The 19,620-nt window shown below is 29.9% G+C and overlaps 2 protein-coding genes across 2 annotated transcripts in view; one reads left to right on the top strand and one right to left on the bottom strand.

Annotated features, from left to right (window-relative positions):
• Nucleotides 1-19,620, top strand: part of LOC135926197 (ribose-5-phosphate isomerase-like) — a 59,008-nt gene that overhangs the window by 6,741 nt on the left and 32,647 nt on the right. The gene's annotated exons all lie outside the window — the stretch shown is intronic.
• LOC135925823 (uncharacterized) lies at nucleotides 2,063-5,128 on the bottom strand. Its single transcript, XM_065461322.1, has one exon. The coding sequence runs from the start codon at nucleotides 5,126-5,128 to the stop codon at nucleotides 2,063-2,065; it is 3,066 nt and encodes a 1,021-aa protein (XP_065317394.1).

The raw sequence follows: 19,620 nt of genomic DNA, 5'->3' as shown, positions 1-19,620 counted from the left end.
GCTAAAAACTAGGTTTAGCCGATTTTTTTAGCCTGCTAAAAATTGACTTAAGCTGCTATATAATTATTACCCTACAACCCACCGCTAACTTTGAATTTTGAAAAATCCTGGATACTCCTATTGTGGGCTAGGATAAGTCTATATAAAATTTTTGGATGAGTTGACGGTAAACCTATTTCATTTTTTTGGCGGGTAAATTTTAAGATTGATTTGTTTTTTTTTAAAATAAATTTTTCCATACCTTGACATTTCAAATATTTTCTTAACAATTTTAAATAAAATTCTTAAAAATCATTTTTTTAAAAAAAATAATGATTAATTTTTCCCCCTTCCAGAAAGATCATATATCAAAAAATAAATTATTTTTAAAAAATTTACCAAAAATAAAAAGGGGGAAATTTACGAAATTGTGGGGAATTTTTTTAAAAAAAAATTATTTTTAAAAATTTTTATAATATAAATGCCGATGCATTAAGTCATTTTTTTTATATTATATTAATATTTTATTATAAAAAAATATAATTAATAAAAAGTTTAAAATGTGAGTTATTTATTTTAGTAATTGTAAAAAAAAATATACAAAAAATTAGTGGTGCCAGCTAGGCGCAAAATCAAAGTAATAAATAACAATAAGAAATATAATATTTTAAAAAAAATAAGCTTAAGAATATGAATAATAACAATAATGGGAGAGAGAGACGGAGGAAGGAGGGATTTAGAGATATAATATATAAAATATTTTATTTATATATATTGTATCTTATTTATTGTATTACTAGCTAATAACCCGTCAAGAATGACGGGGTTGAGGGGTAATTAGCTAGTTTGTGTATAGTCTATTTTATAAAAATATTAAAATTTCGGAGAAAAAGAGGTAAATAAATTTGTGAATCATATTTCTGATTCATATATCAAAGGTAGAAAATTATAAATTGATTGGCAAAATGAAGAATATAATAACTAAGAGTACCAGAGCTCCCGTTGGTCAGCATTGCTGTTCACTCCCCACCGCGTGAAGGTGGGAGATGGGTTTTAGGGGAGCAAAGAGATGAAAAAAAGAATGAAAAAAAGAAGGTAGAAATATCAAAGAGACAAAGATGTGGAAAAAAAATTGTATAATACATGTGATACCTTAAGACTTGATAGTTATCATTCAACACACTCGCATTTGAAGCCATATAAAAAAGAAAATAATAAAAAATATACAATATCAATAATTTTACCAAAATTTAAGTATTAGAAATTTCCATAACTGAGGATGTAGAATAGGCATCAGTCTGGTATATCATCGCAATAAATCCTTAGCCCAAATTAAAATGTCTTGAATTTTTCTTCCTTGAATGTCAAAATTTGTATTTATAAAAGTTAAATTAAAATATTATTAATTTTACCAAAATGTAAGTATTAGATATTTCCAAAACTGAGGATGTAGAATAAGCATCAGTCTGGTATATCATCGCAATAAATCCTTAACCCAAATCAATCGAATGTCAAAATCCATATATATAAAAGTTAAATAGTACCATTGTAAAATAAGATTATTTGGGGGTTCTTTTTCCTATTCCATGTTGAGGATGATGAAATGATAGACCAAGCACATATTGACTATTTTTGCTATGACTATGAGAGACTTATTTAACACACTGATTCGTTTAAATCTAAAATATAATAGGAATATAAAAACAATAACCTCTTTTAGATCCATGGCAAAAGGAATAAATGTTTGGAATATATTCGAGTTTTTTTTGAAAAAATGTTACTTTTAAATATCCTTAATGGAAATAAGATATAGATATACAGTATATATATATACTTATACCTGAAGGTAGGTAATATGGATGGTATTATATAATAGAGGTATATACAATATTTATATATATATTTTTTCATTAAGAGCATGTCTAAAATATAATAAAAAGAAAAACAATTTTAAAATATACCTAGATCCATGACAAAAGTAATAAAAGTTTGGAATATCTTCAAACGTTATTTGAATTCTTTTTATAAAATATCCTTTATGTGTATGTTTACTTATACCTGAAGGTATGTAATATGGATGGTATTATAAAATACAGGTATACACAATATTTTTAGTATATATTTTTTCATTTGAAAGCATATGTCCTTGCAAAAGCGTGGGAACAATCATAATTTTTATATTTTTTTTAGAAGTGCAACGACTTAAGGCAACGTAAAGTTGTCCGTGTGAAAATACGGGTTCATGAAGATATAATCCTACATGATCAAAGGTTTGGCCCTGGCTTTTATTTATTGTGATAACAAATGCAGGAAGAATTGGAAATTGGCGACGTTTTAAAATAAAAGGTAATTGTGATTCACTCGGAGTTAAATCAATGCGAGGAATAAAGACCCTGTAACCTTTATTGGTGCCTGTAATTATTTCGGCGTCCAAAAAATAATTATGTATACTTTTGATTATTAACCGGGTGCCATTACATAAACCTTTTGTGGGATTCATATTGCGAAAAAGAATAATAATTGTACCAACTTTTAAGGATAGTATGTGAGGTGGCATTCCAAAAGGTGTTAGGGAATGTAGAAATTCAGGTGGATAGTTGAGAGATTCATCTGTGTGATCGGAAACCAATGAATCAGAACTATAGTAAAGTCTTAAAGAGGATGGAAGTTTTGATATGATAGTGTTATTTAATGTTAATGCAATATCGTTTTTTGTAGTTAGAATTATGCGGCTAGATAAATAATCAATATTATTAAGTAAAAGGGAATCACCATATATGGATGATATTAGAGAATCTCCAAGCATAGATAGGGGAATTTCTATATAGTCGGAAGGAAGGGGGGAAGGTAATAGAGGTGTTTTCCCTTCACCTATTTGTAGAAGCCATTTAATATAACTTTCCTCCTCAGAAAGAGAGCGCATATTATGGGTCAATTGAATTTGGTGGAAAACATGCCATAAATTTGAAGATTTAATACATGATTCGATAATATGTGTTTTAGAAGCCCTAGGTATAATTGGTAAAGTTTGCCTAAAATCTCCTCCTAATAAAATAACTTTGCCACCGAAGGGGGTATTTATTTGCATAATTTCCCTAAGTAAGGCATCTATACAGCGTAAAGCATGTTTTGTCATCATACTTGATTCATCTATAATTATTAAATGGGCAAGTTTAAGTTCCTTAGCTTGTGTAGATAAAGGTCTCATACGTGAAACCGATGTGTCTAAAATAGGTATAGGAAGTTTAAAACCACTATGAATTGTTTTTCCACCAATTAGTAGTATGGATGAAATTCCTGTAGTAGCAAATGGTAATACAATTTTATTTTGCCCTCTAAGATAATGTATTAAAGTATTGTAAAGATAAGTTTTTCCTGATCCTCCTGGACCATCAAGATAAAAATATCTAATGGTACATGAAATATCTTCTATTGCATGGATAATTAGCTCAAAAGCATATTTTTGTAAAGGATTTAAACTGGATAACATTACCAAAGCCTTAGCTGTCTCCGTTACTGAATCATATAATTTTGGTTGAAGAATAGGCTCAGGGATAGGGAGATTAAAATTGTTGCAATGTAGCCCGTGAGCATTAAGGGTATTAGAAATATCGTGTAAAGCTAAATTAATGGCAAGTGACTCAGAATTAGTGCGCAAGAAATCCTCAATTAGGTAAGATTTGAATTTATCCCAAAGAAATGCAGGATTTCGAGGTTGACCGAAAACGCATATAAAAGCAAAAGTATGCCTAAATTGAAAAGGCATTTGAAATAAGGATGTCTCCTCAAGACAATGCTCCCACTCTTTATCATCAGAAAATAAATGCCTTTTGATAGCAGCCTCCTTAAAGGTATCTAGCAAAATGTCATCAACAGTTCTCAAAAAATCGAAGCTTTTTGCTCCAGGAACATGAAGAAGAAGTAGGCGTAGGTAAAACCGTTCTCCACATTTAATATCGGTAGAAAACATTCTAGAGATGATAGATTGATGGCCACGTTTTCTTTCTTGCCAGATATAATTGACAAAAACATAGTGATAAGGAATATCAATGTATAGATATTGTCTGGCGCAAGGATTAAATTGATCTAAGAGAAACCAAGCAGTAAGTGTAGTTTTATGTAAATTAGCTCTTTTGAAAGCCTCCCTTTCATCGCCTTGTTGAAAATAGACAGATTGTTTAAAAGGCATATGGAGAGCTAATCGAATAATGGCATGTGAACGATCATGCATGGGATACTCTAATAACCGCCACATCGCTTCACATGAGCTAACATACCGAGTCTTTAAATGACTTTTAATTTCATCATATTTAGGGGGGAGAGATTCTAAATTTAAATCGATATTTGCACAATCATAACCTTTATATACGTATTTTAAAATATATTTTACTGATTTAACAGAAGTGCATATTTCAACATTGATATGAGCATTGTATTTTAACAGTAAGTAGGTATTGTATGGAATAACAAAACGATTATCAACAGGTTTACCGGATATTAATATAGAACCTACATCCCTTCTTTTATATAGAGGATACTCATTAGTATTTGTTATTGTATCATTTATAAAATCTTTAGGAAAATTTTTAGTACATACGCCATTATCCATGCAAGGTGATCGAGGATTAAGAATGCCACAGGGGCCATGAATCATAAAACGCGTAACAATGTTAAATAATTGTGAATTGTTAGTCCTATCTGGTATCTCGGCACATACAAATTTATCTATAGCCTCAGCGGTATCAATTTTATGCTCTGAACTTATAATGAACAACAAATGGGCATGAGGTAATCCTCTTTTTTGAAATTCAATCGTATAAACATATGCCAATGTTTTCCCGAACATGTTATTTTTAGTGATATCAGATAAAAAAGCAGCTAATTTAATTTTAAAAACTCTAGAAACTATATCAGGTCTATCGGCAGGCGTTTGACCGTTAAAAAGATTTTCAGATATTTCGGGCCATGTTGGGTTGCAAGTAAAAGTTATAAAAAGATCGGGTTTGCCATATTTTAAGACGATAGACATTGCGTCGTGATAACGCTCTTGCATGTTTCTAGGAGAACCTTGAAAAGAAGATGGTAGAATAACTGCCCGTCCTATAGGTATATTAATATTATTGGAAAAATCGGAGGCTAAATAATCCATTAGTCCTGAATATTCCTCAACGCGTAATTTAGACTGATTAAACTTTATGAAATTAAGATTATTAGCTTCAACTTGTAGATAGGAATCTACAATATATTGTTGAGTTAGCCTTCCGGCATTAAGAAGGGGGTTAAAAATATTTAGTCTAACCGCTTAACGGGCAATTTTAAATTGTAGCATGGATATTTTTGAACGCCCAGAATTTTCAAAGCCTTCAGCAATCATAGTAGGCTTCCAACCTGGATCTCCATGAGGAAATAGTACAGGGTAAACCATTGGGTCTAAATTAGGGCTTAATACGTTATGAATTACTAAATTATTCCCATTGGATCTAGGATACACTTTTATATCTCTCTTAAAGGGAGGTTCCCCATCATCATTTGTAAAAATCATTGCTACGTCATCAATTGTAGGAAAATTATACCGCCTACGGTCGCTAGAACGATCTCCGCGAAATATCATATTAATCTTTGGCAGTAATATATTTGAATGTTCTGCAAGGGATAACTCAGCTTTCTCAACTTCCCATAAGGTTTTGAAACTTAAAGCATAGGGATTAATTTGGCGTATAAGCTCATCTAAATGTCTCATGATATTTATATCACAATCAGAATTGGCAGGGTGCTGAAGACGTCCTGCAATGGCCTGAGATGTATCCAACACATATAACTGAGCAAATTTAGGTAGAATATCAGTCTGGGGATATAAATGCGATGATAAATTTGCCCATGAACTTTAAAACAATAAGGTCCATTACCTGATAATTCTGAAATTTGTGCTCTCATACTGGCGAAGGCGATCGCACTATTATAAGATCTAATATGATGCATGGAATTTTTGTGCAAGGGATCTAAGGAGTTAGATATGAGATTTTTTAAATAATCAATATATGGCGATTGAGTAATTTTGACTTTACTTTTATGACAACAATGGGTAAATCTACCATCTGAAGGTCTTTCAGCTAAAAAATTTAAAGATTGACAAAATTGGCATAATATATTCATAAGGCCACAGGTATGTTGCTCCACTAATGGATTAATCTTAGGGAAAATGCTAGGTAAAATGTTTTGAAATTTAAATCTTCTAGAGCAAGCGAGAATCATATCAGATTTATCCTATAATATTATAGTATTATAGAATAGGTATTAACTGTCTAAAAAATAAAATACCTTTTTTGAAATGAGATTAGTTGGAGTTTGTTTGGATATAATTATAGATGTATTTATATTATTTTTGATCCTTTTCGTGTGAGATTTAATTGGAGGTATATGAGAATTTATATTCTCCATTGTTATTATTATCTATATAAAATAATATAACTCACTTAAAAAAATATATATAAATAACATTGTAAAATCAAAATAATAGGATAAAATAAATGGCAAAATTTTAAAAATAATTATCAATAAATGCCCTAATTTTAAAAATAATTTTCAAAATTATTAACAATAAATGCCCAAAAAATAAAAAATATAGACTAAACTTTAAAAATATCAGCTAATATATAAACCTGAAAACAGCAAAATGTTTACCACAATTTGAATATTTTCTTATAATTCCAATATATGTGCAAAATTTTACCTACAGGCCTCTGTAATAAATGTCTTTGCTTTACAAACTATATTAGTAAGTAGATTACAATAAAATAATTATGTTTACCACAATTTGAATATTTTCTTATAATTCCAATATATGTGCAAAATTTTACCTACAGGCCTCTGTAATAAATGTCTTTGCTTTACAAACTATATTAGTAAGTAGATTACAATAAAATAATTATGTTTACCACAATTCCAATATATGTGCAAAATTTTACCTACAGGTCTCTGTAATAAATGTCTTTGCTTTACAAACTATATTAGTAAGTAGATTACAATAAAATAATTATGTTTACCACAATTTGAATATTTTCTTATAATTCCAATATTGCTTTGCTTTACAAACTATATTAGTAAGTAGATTACAATAAAATAATTGGACAGTAAATTATTACTTACCATAATTTGAAAATTTTCTTATCCAATAATAAATGAAAATTAACGGCAAAATTTAAAAAATAAAAACTGATTGTTAATTTAAATTAAATATATATTTATTATTATCGTAAAATAAAAAGTTGAATGCGGCTGCATTGAAAGAACGTTTGCCTTCCAGTCGTGAAGTCGCAAGTTCGAATCCCGGGGATGGCAAAAAAAAATTTAAAAAATATATATTTATTATTATCGTAAAATAAAAAGTTGAGGGGAGCTGCATTGAAAGAACGTTTGCAAAAATTAACATTACACTATATAGTCTCCTTAAATTTTAAATACATTAAGGTAGTGTTGTTAATCGACTAAATTTAGTCGATTAACAGAGGACTAACTAATAGTTTTAGTCGAACAATTCGACTAAAAACTTTAGCGACGACTAATTTAGTCGACTAAAACGACTAATTTAGTCGACTAAACAGAGAAGATAAACAAAAAGAAGTAAAGTGAGAATTTGTCATAAAAATAACTATATGAGTTATTAATATATTTTTTTTTGGATTTCTTTTTCTTTGAAGGAACAGGTTAAAATTTTAAATTGTTATTTTTAAACTTTTTTAAAATTATTTTAAAGCAAGGTATAAATATATATTGTAAACATGTTATATTAAAATTTCAGTGAAGATGTACCATAGAAAAGTGACAATTGTCATAATTGTCATTTATAGGTTTTTTTGGAATTTTTTGAAGCATATGGGTAAAAATATATATTGTAAACATGATATTAAAATTTCAGTGAAAATGTACCATAGAAAAGTGACAATTGTCATAATCGTCATTTATATGTTTTTTTGAAATTTTTTGAAACGAATGGGTAAAAATATATACATTGTAAACATGTTATATTAAAATTTCAGTGAAGATGTACCATAGAAAAGTGACAATTGTCATAATCGTCATTTATATGTTTTTTTGAAATTTTTTGAAGCGAATGGGTAAAAATATATATTGTAAACATGTTATATTAAAATTTCAGTGAAGATGGTACCATAGATAAGTGACAATTGTCTTAATCGTCATTTTTAGGTTTTTTTGAAATTTTTTGAAGCAAATGGGTAAAAATATATATTGTAAACATGTTATATTAAAATTTCAGTGAAGATATACCATAGATAAGTGACAATTCTCATAATCATTATTTTTTTAACTTTTTTGAAGTAACAGAGTAAAATAAATTGTAAACATGTTAATTTAAAATTTAAATGAGGATGTGACATATGACAATTAATATAATCGTTAATTTTAAGATCTTTAAAATAATTGCTGAAACAAGCTGGGTTTTTTTAGCCTACGCCCTTCCATCTAATTTTAAAAGTGCTGACCGATTTAAAAATTTAAACTTTTATTAGTTATTTAAAATTTATCACCATATATTTTTACCCATTTGCTTCAAAAAATTTCAAAAAAACCTATAAATGACGATTATGACAATTGTCACTTTTCTATGATACATTTTCACTGAAGTTTTATTTTAACATCTTTACAATATATATTTTCACTGAAATTTAAATAAAACATGTTTACAATATATATTTTTACCCATTTGCTTCAAAAAATTTCAAAAAAACTTAAAAATGACGATTATGACAATTGTCACTTTTCTATGGTACATCTTCACTGAAATTTAAATATAACATTTTTACAATATATTTTTACCCATTTACTTCAAAAAATTTCAAAAAAAACCTATAAATGACGTTTATGACAATTGTCACTTTTCTATGGTACATCTTCGCTTAAATTTTATTTTAACATGTTTACAATATATATTTTTACCTATTTGCTTCAAAAAATTTCAAAAAAACTTAAAAATGACGATTATGACAATTGTCACTTTTCTATGGTACATCTTCGCTTAAATTTTATTTTAACATGTTTACAATATATATTTTTACCCATTTGCTTCAAAAAATTTCAAAAAAACCTATAAATGACGATTATGACAATTGTCACTTTTCTATGGTACATCTTCACTGAAATTTAAATATAACATGTTTACAATATATATTTTTACCCATATGCTTCAAAAAAAACTTAAAAATGACGATTATGACAATTGTCACTTTTCTATGGTACATCTTCACTGAAATTTTGATTCAACATGTTTACAATATATATTTATACCTTGCTTTAAAATAATTTTAAAAAAGTTCAAAAATAACAATTTATAATTTTAACCTGTTCCTTCAAAAATAAATAAATTCAAAAAATATTAAAAATAACTTATATATAACTCATATAGTTATTTTAATGACAAATTCTCACTTTACTTCTTTTTGTTTATCTTCTCTGATTAGTCGACTAAATTAGTCGTTTTTAGTCGACTAAATTAGTCATTTTTAGTCGACTAATTAGTCGTTTTAGTCGACTAATTAGTCGTTTTTAGTCGACTAATCGACTAATTTAGTCGCTAAAGTTTTTAGTCGATTTCCTCGACTACGACTATTAGTCTTAGTCGGAAGAAATCAACTAATTAACAACACTACATTAAGGAGATACGAAAACGATCATCACGTGATTATGGAGATTAAATTAACATTACACTATATAGTCTCCTTAAATTTTAAATACATTACGGAGATACGAAAACGATCATCACGTGATTATGGAGATTAAATTAACATTACACTATATAGTCTCCTTAAATTTTAAATACATTACGGAGATACGAAAACGATCATCACGTGATTATGGAGATTATATATATATTAGATAAATTAACATTACACTATACAGTCTCCTTAAATTTTAAATACATTACGGAGATACGAAAACGATCATCACGTGATTATGGAGATTATATATATTAGATGTTAAAAAGTTATTTTATGTTTACAAAATAAATAAATATTGTGTAATACAAAGAATTATTTTAAAGAAAATATAATCGTTTCTCGTTTTAGAATCATAAAGATTTCAAAACCCCTATTTTTTTAAAATAAAATTCTGTATTAGTATATTGGATTCGAACTTTAATATCATCATTTTCTTTTGTAGAAAATTGAGTAAAATTTAACAAAAAATAAAATTATACCTAAAACGAATTATTCACTATTCAATTTTCATAAGATTCGTATTTTATGAATAAAAAAATTATTTGATTCGAATCGAATATAGAAAATATATTATCTGTGGAATATTTTTTTTTATCTATTATTCGATCGAATTATTCTTATTTGAAATAATTTATAAATATTAGAAATTATTCGTAATTAAATATTCCAAATTATTTGTTAATATTTCAAATTATTCAGAAATATTCAAACCCAGAAATATTTGACATGATTCTTAAGTATTTAAAAGTTCCTTGAAAAGTTTTTACTTTTTTTTTCAACATCTATAAATCACTTATTAAATTTTAATATCCTTTTTGAATATATTTTTGAAGAATTTAATTTTTGGCATCGAATATTCGAAGAATCAAATCCAATAATGTTTTCATTATTCGAACGGATACGAATAAGGAATTATTTAATTCGTACTAATATGAATAATATAATTATTCGATTCAAAACACGAATTATGTAAATATTTGATTTGATTCGTATTTTTGTAGGAGATTCAAAGAATTTTTTTTTTTTTTATGTAAAAATTTTTAAATAAGAATATTAAATTAAACTTTTTTTTTATTGAGGAAATGTTAATTAAGCAGAAGAAATAATTTGTGTCCTAAATAAGTCTTCTTGAAAATTAAAAAATATTAGATAACTTTTTAGCTAAGTTCTATATCTCTTTTAAATTATTGAGGAATAATTTTGATCAAATAAATTTATGCTCGAATTTAAGCTCTTCACGAAAATTAGAAAGTATTAATAATAAATTTTTAGCTGTTTTATATTAGCATTGTTGAACGGCCCAATTAAGATTATAACCAAAATTATATTTTGTAAGCCTGTAGATTTTACACATATATGGCAGAAAGGTTTTTACCTCTATTTGCCAAATCTCCAATCTTGCATAATATTAATTTGGCTAAAATCTTAATCAGGCCGTCCAAAACATCACTATTTTATATATCTCTTATATTATTCAAGAATTTGTTGATTAGACCATAATGTTTGAATCTTTGAATTATAGAAAAGTTTTTTTTTTAAATAAAAAATATTATAAAAAAATAATACAATAGCAACAACAAAAATGATTTATATTTTAATTTAAAAAATAAATTCTCATCATGTACATAAAAAAATTTATAAACAAAAAATAAAATATTATTTGAAAAAAAAACATGATCTAACTTTGTCTGTTTATAAAATAAATAAAAAATATAAAAATTATCAGACAGGACTTTGCAAAAAAAATAATTATATAAAATAGTTAAAATTAAATTTTATCCACGCATTTATTTCATTTTTTCTGGAATTATTTAGAAGGGTAAATAAATGAGAAAGCCGTTTATTTTAGCTTGCTATAACACCTGGTTCTTGAGATATAGGGGCTCAAATCTGTAAAATTTTTAAAATGCTTATATCTCAAAAACTAATTATATATCATATTGTAAGTAAAAATATTCTTTAAAGGGCTATCAAAAAATAATAAAAATTGGCGCCAAATTGAGTCTTTAACATTCGGTTTACCTATAATGCTTTAGCTGTATTTTTAAGCAAAAAAGGGAGTTTGTTTTCAATGATATAATAAAATATATATACTTGAGTTCACGACTCGAGTTCATAACACTCAGTTTTCGACTGTCGACTCGACTCAGTCGATTAACAACACTAGATAACACACAGAAAGGACAGTTATAGAAGGTCTGGATATAACAATCAAGTGGGGCCATATAGATGGTCAAGAGAAAATTCGCAGGGAAGGCGAATGGAAATAAGGCCAGGTTTTAATCCACGAGGGAGAGAAAATGTAAATTGTTATAATTGTGGAAAAAGGGGCCATATAGTAAGAGATTGCCAAGAAACGAAATGTTTCGAATGTGGAAAATATAGACATATAGCTCCTTATTGCCCGGGAAAACGTGATAAATTAAGTTGTGCGGATTGTTGGCGATTTGGTCACAATAGAGAGGAATGCAATGCTGCCAATTTCAATACAAGGGGCGGTTTTCCACAGAGAGATATGGCTCAAATGGCTCCAAATGTGAGAATTCTTGAAAGCAAAAAAAATAAGGATATAGAAATATCCAATTTAACAGAGAGTAGAAATTTAGATAATATATGTTTTCGATGCCACAAGGAAGGACATGTGGCAAGAGAATGTCGGTATTTGTGACTATATGATAGCAAAAAATATACCACAGAGGTCGAGAAGCGGTTTTTCAGAAAAATGGAAAAATTAAATTATAAAGATAAAAGGGAGAAGTCGAAATGTATAAATATGATCCAAGAGAAAATAGTTCATGATCCTTGCCCTAGAGTGTGGATTAATTTGAATGGGAATATGGTTTGCATGTTATTTGACACCGGGGCTGCTATCTCTGTGATGGGATATGAGAAATTTCGGAGTATTTGGTCGGATGGAATGATTGAAAGCGAAGACATCAAGATCCGACAGTTGGATGGATCAGAAATAGCCGTGATGGGAAGAGTAGAATTAAAAGTGATGTTGGGCAATAGAGTGGAGATATTGGATTTATGGATAATTAATCGAAGAGTGGATGCCGTATTGGGATGGGACTGGATAACGCGAATAGGTCCAGATTGTAATTTTTGGGGTGTATTCGCTTGGTGTGGTATATTTTTACCTATTGAAAGGAATGAGGAGAATCAATATATGAATTATTGGTATGGGGATTAATTGCCTGGAATTGAGACCTTTTTGGGGGGAGAAAAGGGAAGAGGGGAGATATGGGGGGAATTCTAGGGGAGATATTGGGGGGAATTCTAAAAGAGATATTGGGGGGAATTCTAGGGGAGAAATCGGGGGGAATTCTAGGGGAGAAATCGGGGGGAATTCTAGGGGAGAAATCGGGGGGAATTCTAGGGGAGAAATCGGGGGGAATTCTAGGGGAGATATTGGGGGGAATTCTAGGGGAGATGGGGGGAATTTTAGGGAAGATATTAAGGGGAATTCTAGGGGAGAAATCGGGGGGAATTCTAGGGGAGAAATCGGGGGAATTCTAGGGGAGATATCGGGGGGAATTCTAGGGGAGATATCGGGAGGAATTCTAGGGGAGATATCGGGAGGAATTTTAGGGGAGATATTTGGGGGAAAATCAAGGGGAATTTTAGGGATTGACGCGACTTTAGGAGAAAAGAGGGAAGAAAAGATGCTGAAAGGAAGGAAGAAATTAATGATAATAAAAAATTAGAAGTGAAGCTAGATAAAATGCCAAATGGTGAAACAGAGCTGCGCAAAGAATGGACGGAATATGATGGTATGAAACAGGAATTCAAAAAGAATATGTAATCAGGAAATAGTGGTGAAGGAGAAAGAGACAGAACGGAAAAAGACGAGGAATTTCGAAATAAGGAAATGAAATTTGCGATAATAAAAGTGCAAGAGGGAGTGCAAAGATTGGTGGATAATTATAAGGAAATCTTTGAAGAAAGTTTGGGATGTCTAAGAGATTATGAGGTGGATATCAAATTGAAGGAGGGACATGTACCAAAATTTTGTGCGTTACCGCGAATACCGTTTGAATGGCGAAATGTGAATAAGGAATTAGATCAATGGGTGCAAAAAGGCATAATATGTCCTGTAGAATATAGCTAATGGGCGACACCATTGGTACCGGTGAAAAAGGCCAATGGAAAGCTCCGTTTATGCGCGGATAAGGTCACGTTAAACCAGTGGGTAGTGGAGGTCAAATATCCGTTGCCTCGAATTGAAGAAATATTGTCCAATTTGAAGGGTAGTATGTACTTTTCGAAGGTGGACTTTTCCAACGCATATTTACAATTGCGGGTAAAACCTGTGGTGCAAAGGTTATTTTACTACTTCAAGAGGGTTGTATGCATTTTGTAGACTACCATTTGGACTTAGCGTGTCGGCTCCGATTTTTCAACGAACAATGGTAGCTGTTTTCCAAGGTATAGAAGGAGTGTTTTATTACATGGATGATGTATTAGTAATAGGAGAAACTCCTGAACAGCATGAGCAAAGATTGGAGGAGGTGTTCAAAAGAATCAGGGATAAAGGGTTGCGGGCAAGCGCAGAAAAAAGTGTATTAGGAGTGTCTGAGGTTATAATATTTGGGTCATAAAATCAATGGAAAGGAGGTTAAGCCTTTGGACAAAAATATGGCGAGCATAACAAGCATGCTGAGACCTTAATAAAGTGGAGGTACAGGCTTTCTTGGGAATGGTAAACTATTATCACCGTTTTGTGGAGGGTTTTGCACGGATAGCGGCACCATTTTATAAATTATTGAAAAAGGGAGAAAAATTTATATGGCAAGATGAGCAGGAAGAGGCTTTTGAAGAGTTGAAATGTAGAATCGGAAAAGAACCTATCTTGGTATGCTTTAATAACGATTTGGAAGTCATATTGTCCGTGGATGCTTCAAATAGGGGTGTGGGTGGAGCATTGCTTCATTACATAGACGAACTGGAGAGACCTATTTTGTTTTTCTCGAGAATTTTTAAAGCAGCAGAGACAAGGTATTCAGTAATCGAACAAGAGGCCTTGGCGGTTATTTTTGGATTGACCAAGTGCCGGGAATTCTTAATTAGATGCAGATTTATAATCTACACAGATCACAAACCTTTAGTCCATCTTTTCAAAAAGGATAATAAGGAGCTGATGTTTTCTCCTCGTTTACAAAGATGGTTATTACTGGTTGGCAGTTTTGATGTGCAGGTGAAATATAGGCGGGGAAGGGAAAACTATTTACCTAATATTTTGTCTCGATGTGGGGCGGGAGAAGATGAAAGCGAAATAGGATCCGAATAAGTGGAAGAAAAGAACGAAAAGGGACTAATTCGAACGATAGCAAGGATAGCTAGAGGTGGTCCCGTGACTTGGGAGGAACTAATAAGAATCACCTTGAAAGATCGCGAACTAATGAGAATTAAAAGGGGCGTTATGGGAAAGAAACCGTGGAGAGAGGGAGATAAACATTTTAAGTGCATAGAAAAAGAGCTAGCCATAGTGGATGAATGTCTGGTCCGAGGAAACCGAGGAGTAGTACCCATGAAATTGAGAGGCGCAGTGTTATCTATGATACACGCTGGACATTAAGGGATTGAGCGAATGAAGCAATGGGGGCGTGAGTATGTCTGGTGGCCTGGCATGAATAAGGAAATTGGAAATATTTGCAGAGGTTGTTTGATGTGTAATTCATGGGCCAGTATGCCTCGTAAAGACAAGAGAAGCGTATGGCCGAAAGTGGTACGACCTTGGGAGAGAATCCATTTAGATTTTCTCGACTTTGAAAACAAGATATATCTCCTGGTGGTTGATGCTTTTCCAAATGGATAGAGTACGAAGAAGTGAGGGGATTGACAACTCAAATTGTGATAAAAATGTTAAAAAAACTTTAAGCCCCGTTTGGAGTACCTAATATAATAGTTTCGGATGGGGGTCCGGCCTTCATAAGTGGTCAATTCAAGTTATTTTGTGAGGAAACAGGGGCGAAACACGTTTTAACGCCGCCATACCATCCAAGCCCGAACGGCCAGGCTGAAAGAATGGTAGCACTTGTTAAGAGCTGGTTAAAAAAATCAAAGTATGGAGGTGGGGAAATTTGGATAGCCGTAGCCTATTATAACAACAGTCGAAAGGGAGAAAAACAGTCTCCAGCAGAGAAGTTTTTAGAGCGGCGAACAAAGATATTATTAGATTCATTAAAGCTAAAACCACATCAAGAAGTGGAGAGGGAGATAGTAGAGAAACCTGAATTTGTAGTGGGACAAATCGTGTGGGCAATAATATATGGAGTTACAAGAAGGTGGGAGTCTGGAGTAATCATAGAAAACATTGGACATAAATTAAGTCGAGTAAAATTCACTGACGGAAGAGAAGGAATAAGACATCGGGACTAACTAAAAAGAGGTCTGGAGCCAGGAAGATTACGATCAGGGGTATGAGGCGGAATGAAATGATATGGGAATTAAATGGAATTGAAAGGAAATATATTTGTCTTATGGGAATTAAATGGAATTGAAAGGAAATATATTTGTCTTTGTAATAATACAGTGAAATATATATATATGTAACGTTTTTTTTTAAATATCGAAATTAATATATCCAAATTAATCATAGATTTGTTGATATAATGTTTAACAATGTTTAAAAATTCTTAATATATCCTAAATTAATCATAGATTCATTGATATAATATATAAAATTGTTGGAAATCCCATGAGAATTAAATGGAATTGAAAGGAAATATATTTGTAATAATACAGTGAAATATATATATATGTAACATTTTTTTTAAATATCGAAATTAGTATATCCAAATTAATCATAGATTCATTGATATAATATATAAAATTGTTGAAAATCCCATGTTGGGATAATATATATCTTTAAGTAGCAGTGCGATAATGTCCCAATCATATGATTTTTAATAAATGCAATTGATAAAATTTTTATGTTTCTCTCATTTTTTTTTATAGCGTTATTGGCTCATCAACCATCATAAATCAGATAACTCATGATATAAAAATGTTATTTGATGGTGCCCAAATAATAATTCGTATTTAATTATCAAGCAAGATCGTATGAGAGAAAGTTAATAAATCATGGGAATAAAAAAAAAATTGGTACAAGATCGTATCTTGTTGGAGAAAGAATAGAGGAGTGACGACAGTTGGAAAAAAAAACGGATAAACATTTTTGTTTTGAAGGGTGTTATTGGAAGAAGAAGGAGTATCCAAAATTGTTTAATTTTTTAAATTCACTCATAAAGAAAATTGTTAATTTTTTTTTCATAAATTTTAATTGTAAAGAAATTTTTTTTTGGTATTTAAGAAATTGTGAAAAGAAAAAGTACATTATATTTTTTTTTATTATACCTTTCTATTTTGTTGAAGTTAAAAATGGTAGGTATCCATGAATATATTTATTGGGAAAATATCACCGTTCGAATTAGTATCTTCAGGGGCAGGGTTGACACGGAGGGAAATCATATACATCCAGGATCGAGACCCGATCCCAGACCCCCGCAAAATAGACAAACTATGGAATTGTTCAACGGAATGGGTCATGGATCCGAGTTACCCCAGCCCAGCCATTCGGGTTTAAGTACCGTACTGAACATCCAGTTGTGTTTCATCTGCGGAGCAAGGAGTCATTTACAGGCTCGATGCCCCCGCGGGCCCCGCCATGTTTATACGGGATGGAATTATGATAGAAGAAATTTGGTAAGATCAAGAAACGACAGGGATAATGGTGAGCAAATTCGAGGGGCCTATTCCGTCCGGACTGCGTTACCGGCCGTAACTGGAGCGGGGGGTTTACAAACCATGGGTGGAACGACGAAAGTAGAGCAACCCGCAGCCTTGGAAGTTGAGCGACCAGTGGCAGTGATAGGACCGTCTCAAGAACAGGCCCAACTTTCGAATAATGTAGGAGATTTACTTGAAGAGTGGCCGATAGTAAATCTATCGGCCGATGATTTGGAACAATTATTCCGAGAACAGTGAGATAAAATTTATTGAATAAATTTATATTTTTTTTTGTAACCGATATGAATAATAATATTGTATGCGATATATTTTTCGCGTAATTTAATTGATTTTTTTTATGGGGGGCGTGTGATAGGCATGCTTACTTTAAATTTATGTGTATTGTTTTTCTTTATTATTACCAATATTTTTTTAATCGATATTATTTGTTTTTTTATCAGTATTATAATTTTGTCAATTTTATTTCTTTTAATCAATATTATTTGTTTTTTATCAATATTATTTTTTTTATTATTTATGGAAGTTATAAAAACCCTGAAAAAGAAGAAATTATAACACATTATTATTCTTTTTTCTTTTTCTAAAAAATTGTTATATTTGAAGAGGAAATAGATAAATAAATTAAAAAGGAAAATAATATATAGTATTAGGAAAATTACCTCTAGAAGAAGGTAATGAATGGTGTTCCTTTTCTTCAAAAAAAAGTAACGCCGTTAGTAACGACGTTATTTTTTTGACATTACTTTACATCACTAGAAATTATATATATTAGATATAAAAAAATAAAAATAAGGGTAAATGAAGTTGAGTATTAGAGCCTAGAAATGAAATAGAAAGAAAATACATAATATAAATTCGAATTCCTTTTAAATTCTATTTAATATAAATTAATAAATTATAAATTAACATAAAAGGAAAAAGTAACAAAAAAGATTAAAAATTAAGAAAATTATATGCGAAAAATCCTACAATTGTTAAACCCTTAAAATCTGAAATATCTCCAATTATCACGCGTTTTCATCTCATTTACATAGGCTAAGTTTAATTAATAAAGTAATAATTTTAATAAAACATTATTTTTGTTTGAATATTATCACAATTTGAATAATACATTTTTTTGTTTAACTAATATTACAACAGTAAATATAAAGATATACAATAATTACTAAAAAAACTATACAATGCATAAATATTCATTATGTCCAAAAATGGGAATTTTATTTTCAATATCCAAAAAAGTTAATTTATTTTAAGAAAAGTTTTATTATTATACCAAAAATGGCCATTTTAATTTTTAATATCCAAAAAGTTCACCAGAATAATTATTTATTTATGTTTACTTAAATGATTTTAAATAATAAAAGTTAAAAATTTTTTTACCCCCCTCCCCTCCATTGTTTAAATTTTCTTAACCAGCCCTCCCGTTCTTAATTTTTTTAGCTCCAACCGCTAAAAATCCGCCCAATGCAGACTTCTAGTTTGAATGGTAGTGTCGCCACCGACAGTATAGCATATATGAATTAAAGATTTTTAGTCTAGATATTTAAATTCCTAATGGTAAATTTACTTTACAGAATCAGAATTAATATGAGAATATTTAGTTTTCGATTTGCGATGATTAGGTTCTAAATGACTGACACTTGAGTAGAGTGCCTCTAAATATTCAATCGATGTATCAACAATGTAGGTATATAACTGGCAGCTGTTTTAAATTTCTTTAAGCCAATTTGTCTAAGTTGAAGTAGATGGGAAGTAAGCAAGCCTTAGGATTATGCTAGTACGAATTAGATTGCATAAAGAAAAAATAAAGTGCGATGCAGTGTTGTTAAAATAGCGCACTACTTTTTTCAGTAGCGGTAGCTTTAGCGGTCTACTTTTTTTAGAAAATATGATAGCGATAGCTCGCTACTACTACTTTCAATTTTACATAATAAATACATCTAAAAATTATTTAAATATATTTTTTATTAAATCTAAAATTATAATTCTTTTATTTAATTATATTTTGAAATATAAATTTATATTTATATACATTATAAATCTTAGCATTATAAATTTAGTTATTAAAAATGTGTGAGATTGTTGAAGATAGCGAAATTTCTTTGGAAAAAGAAAAAAATATAGATTATCCTTTCCCAAAATTCAAAAAATACTT

The sequence above is a fragment of the Gordionus sp. m RMFG-2023 genome, chromosome 3, assembly GCF_954871325.1.
Source record: "Gordionus sp. m RMFG-2023 chromosome 3, tfGorSpeb1-WG-v2, whole genome shotgun sequence".
NCBI lineage: Eukaryota > Metazoa > Nematomorpha > Gordioida > Chordodea > Parachordodidae > Gordionus > Gordionus sp. m RMFG-2023.
The sequence above is the reverse complement of the archived record's forward strand: the minus strand, read 5'-3'. Positions and strand labels throughout refer to the sequence as shown.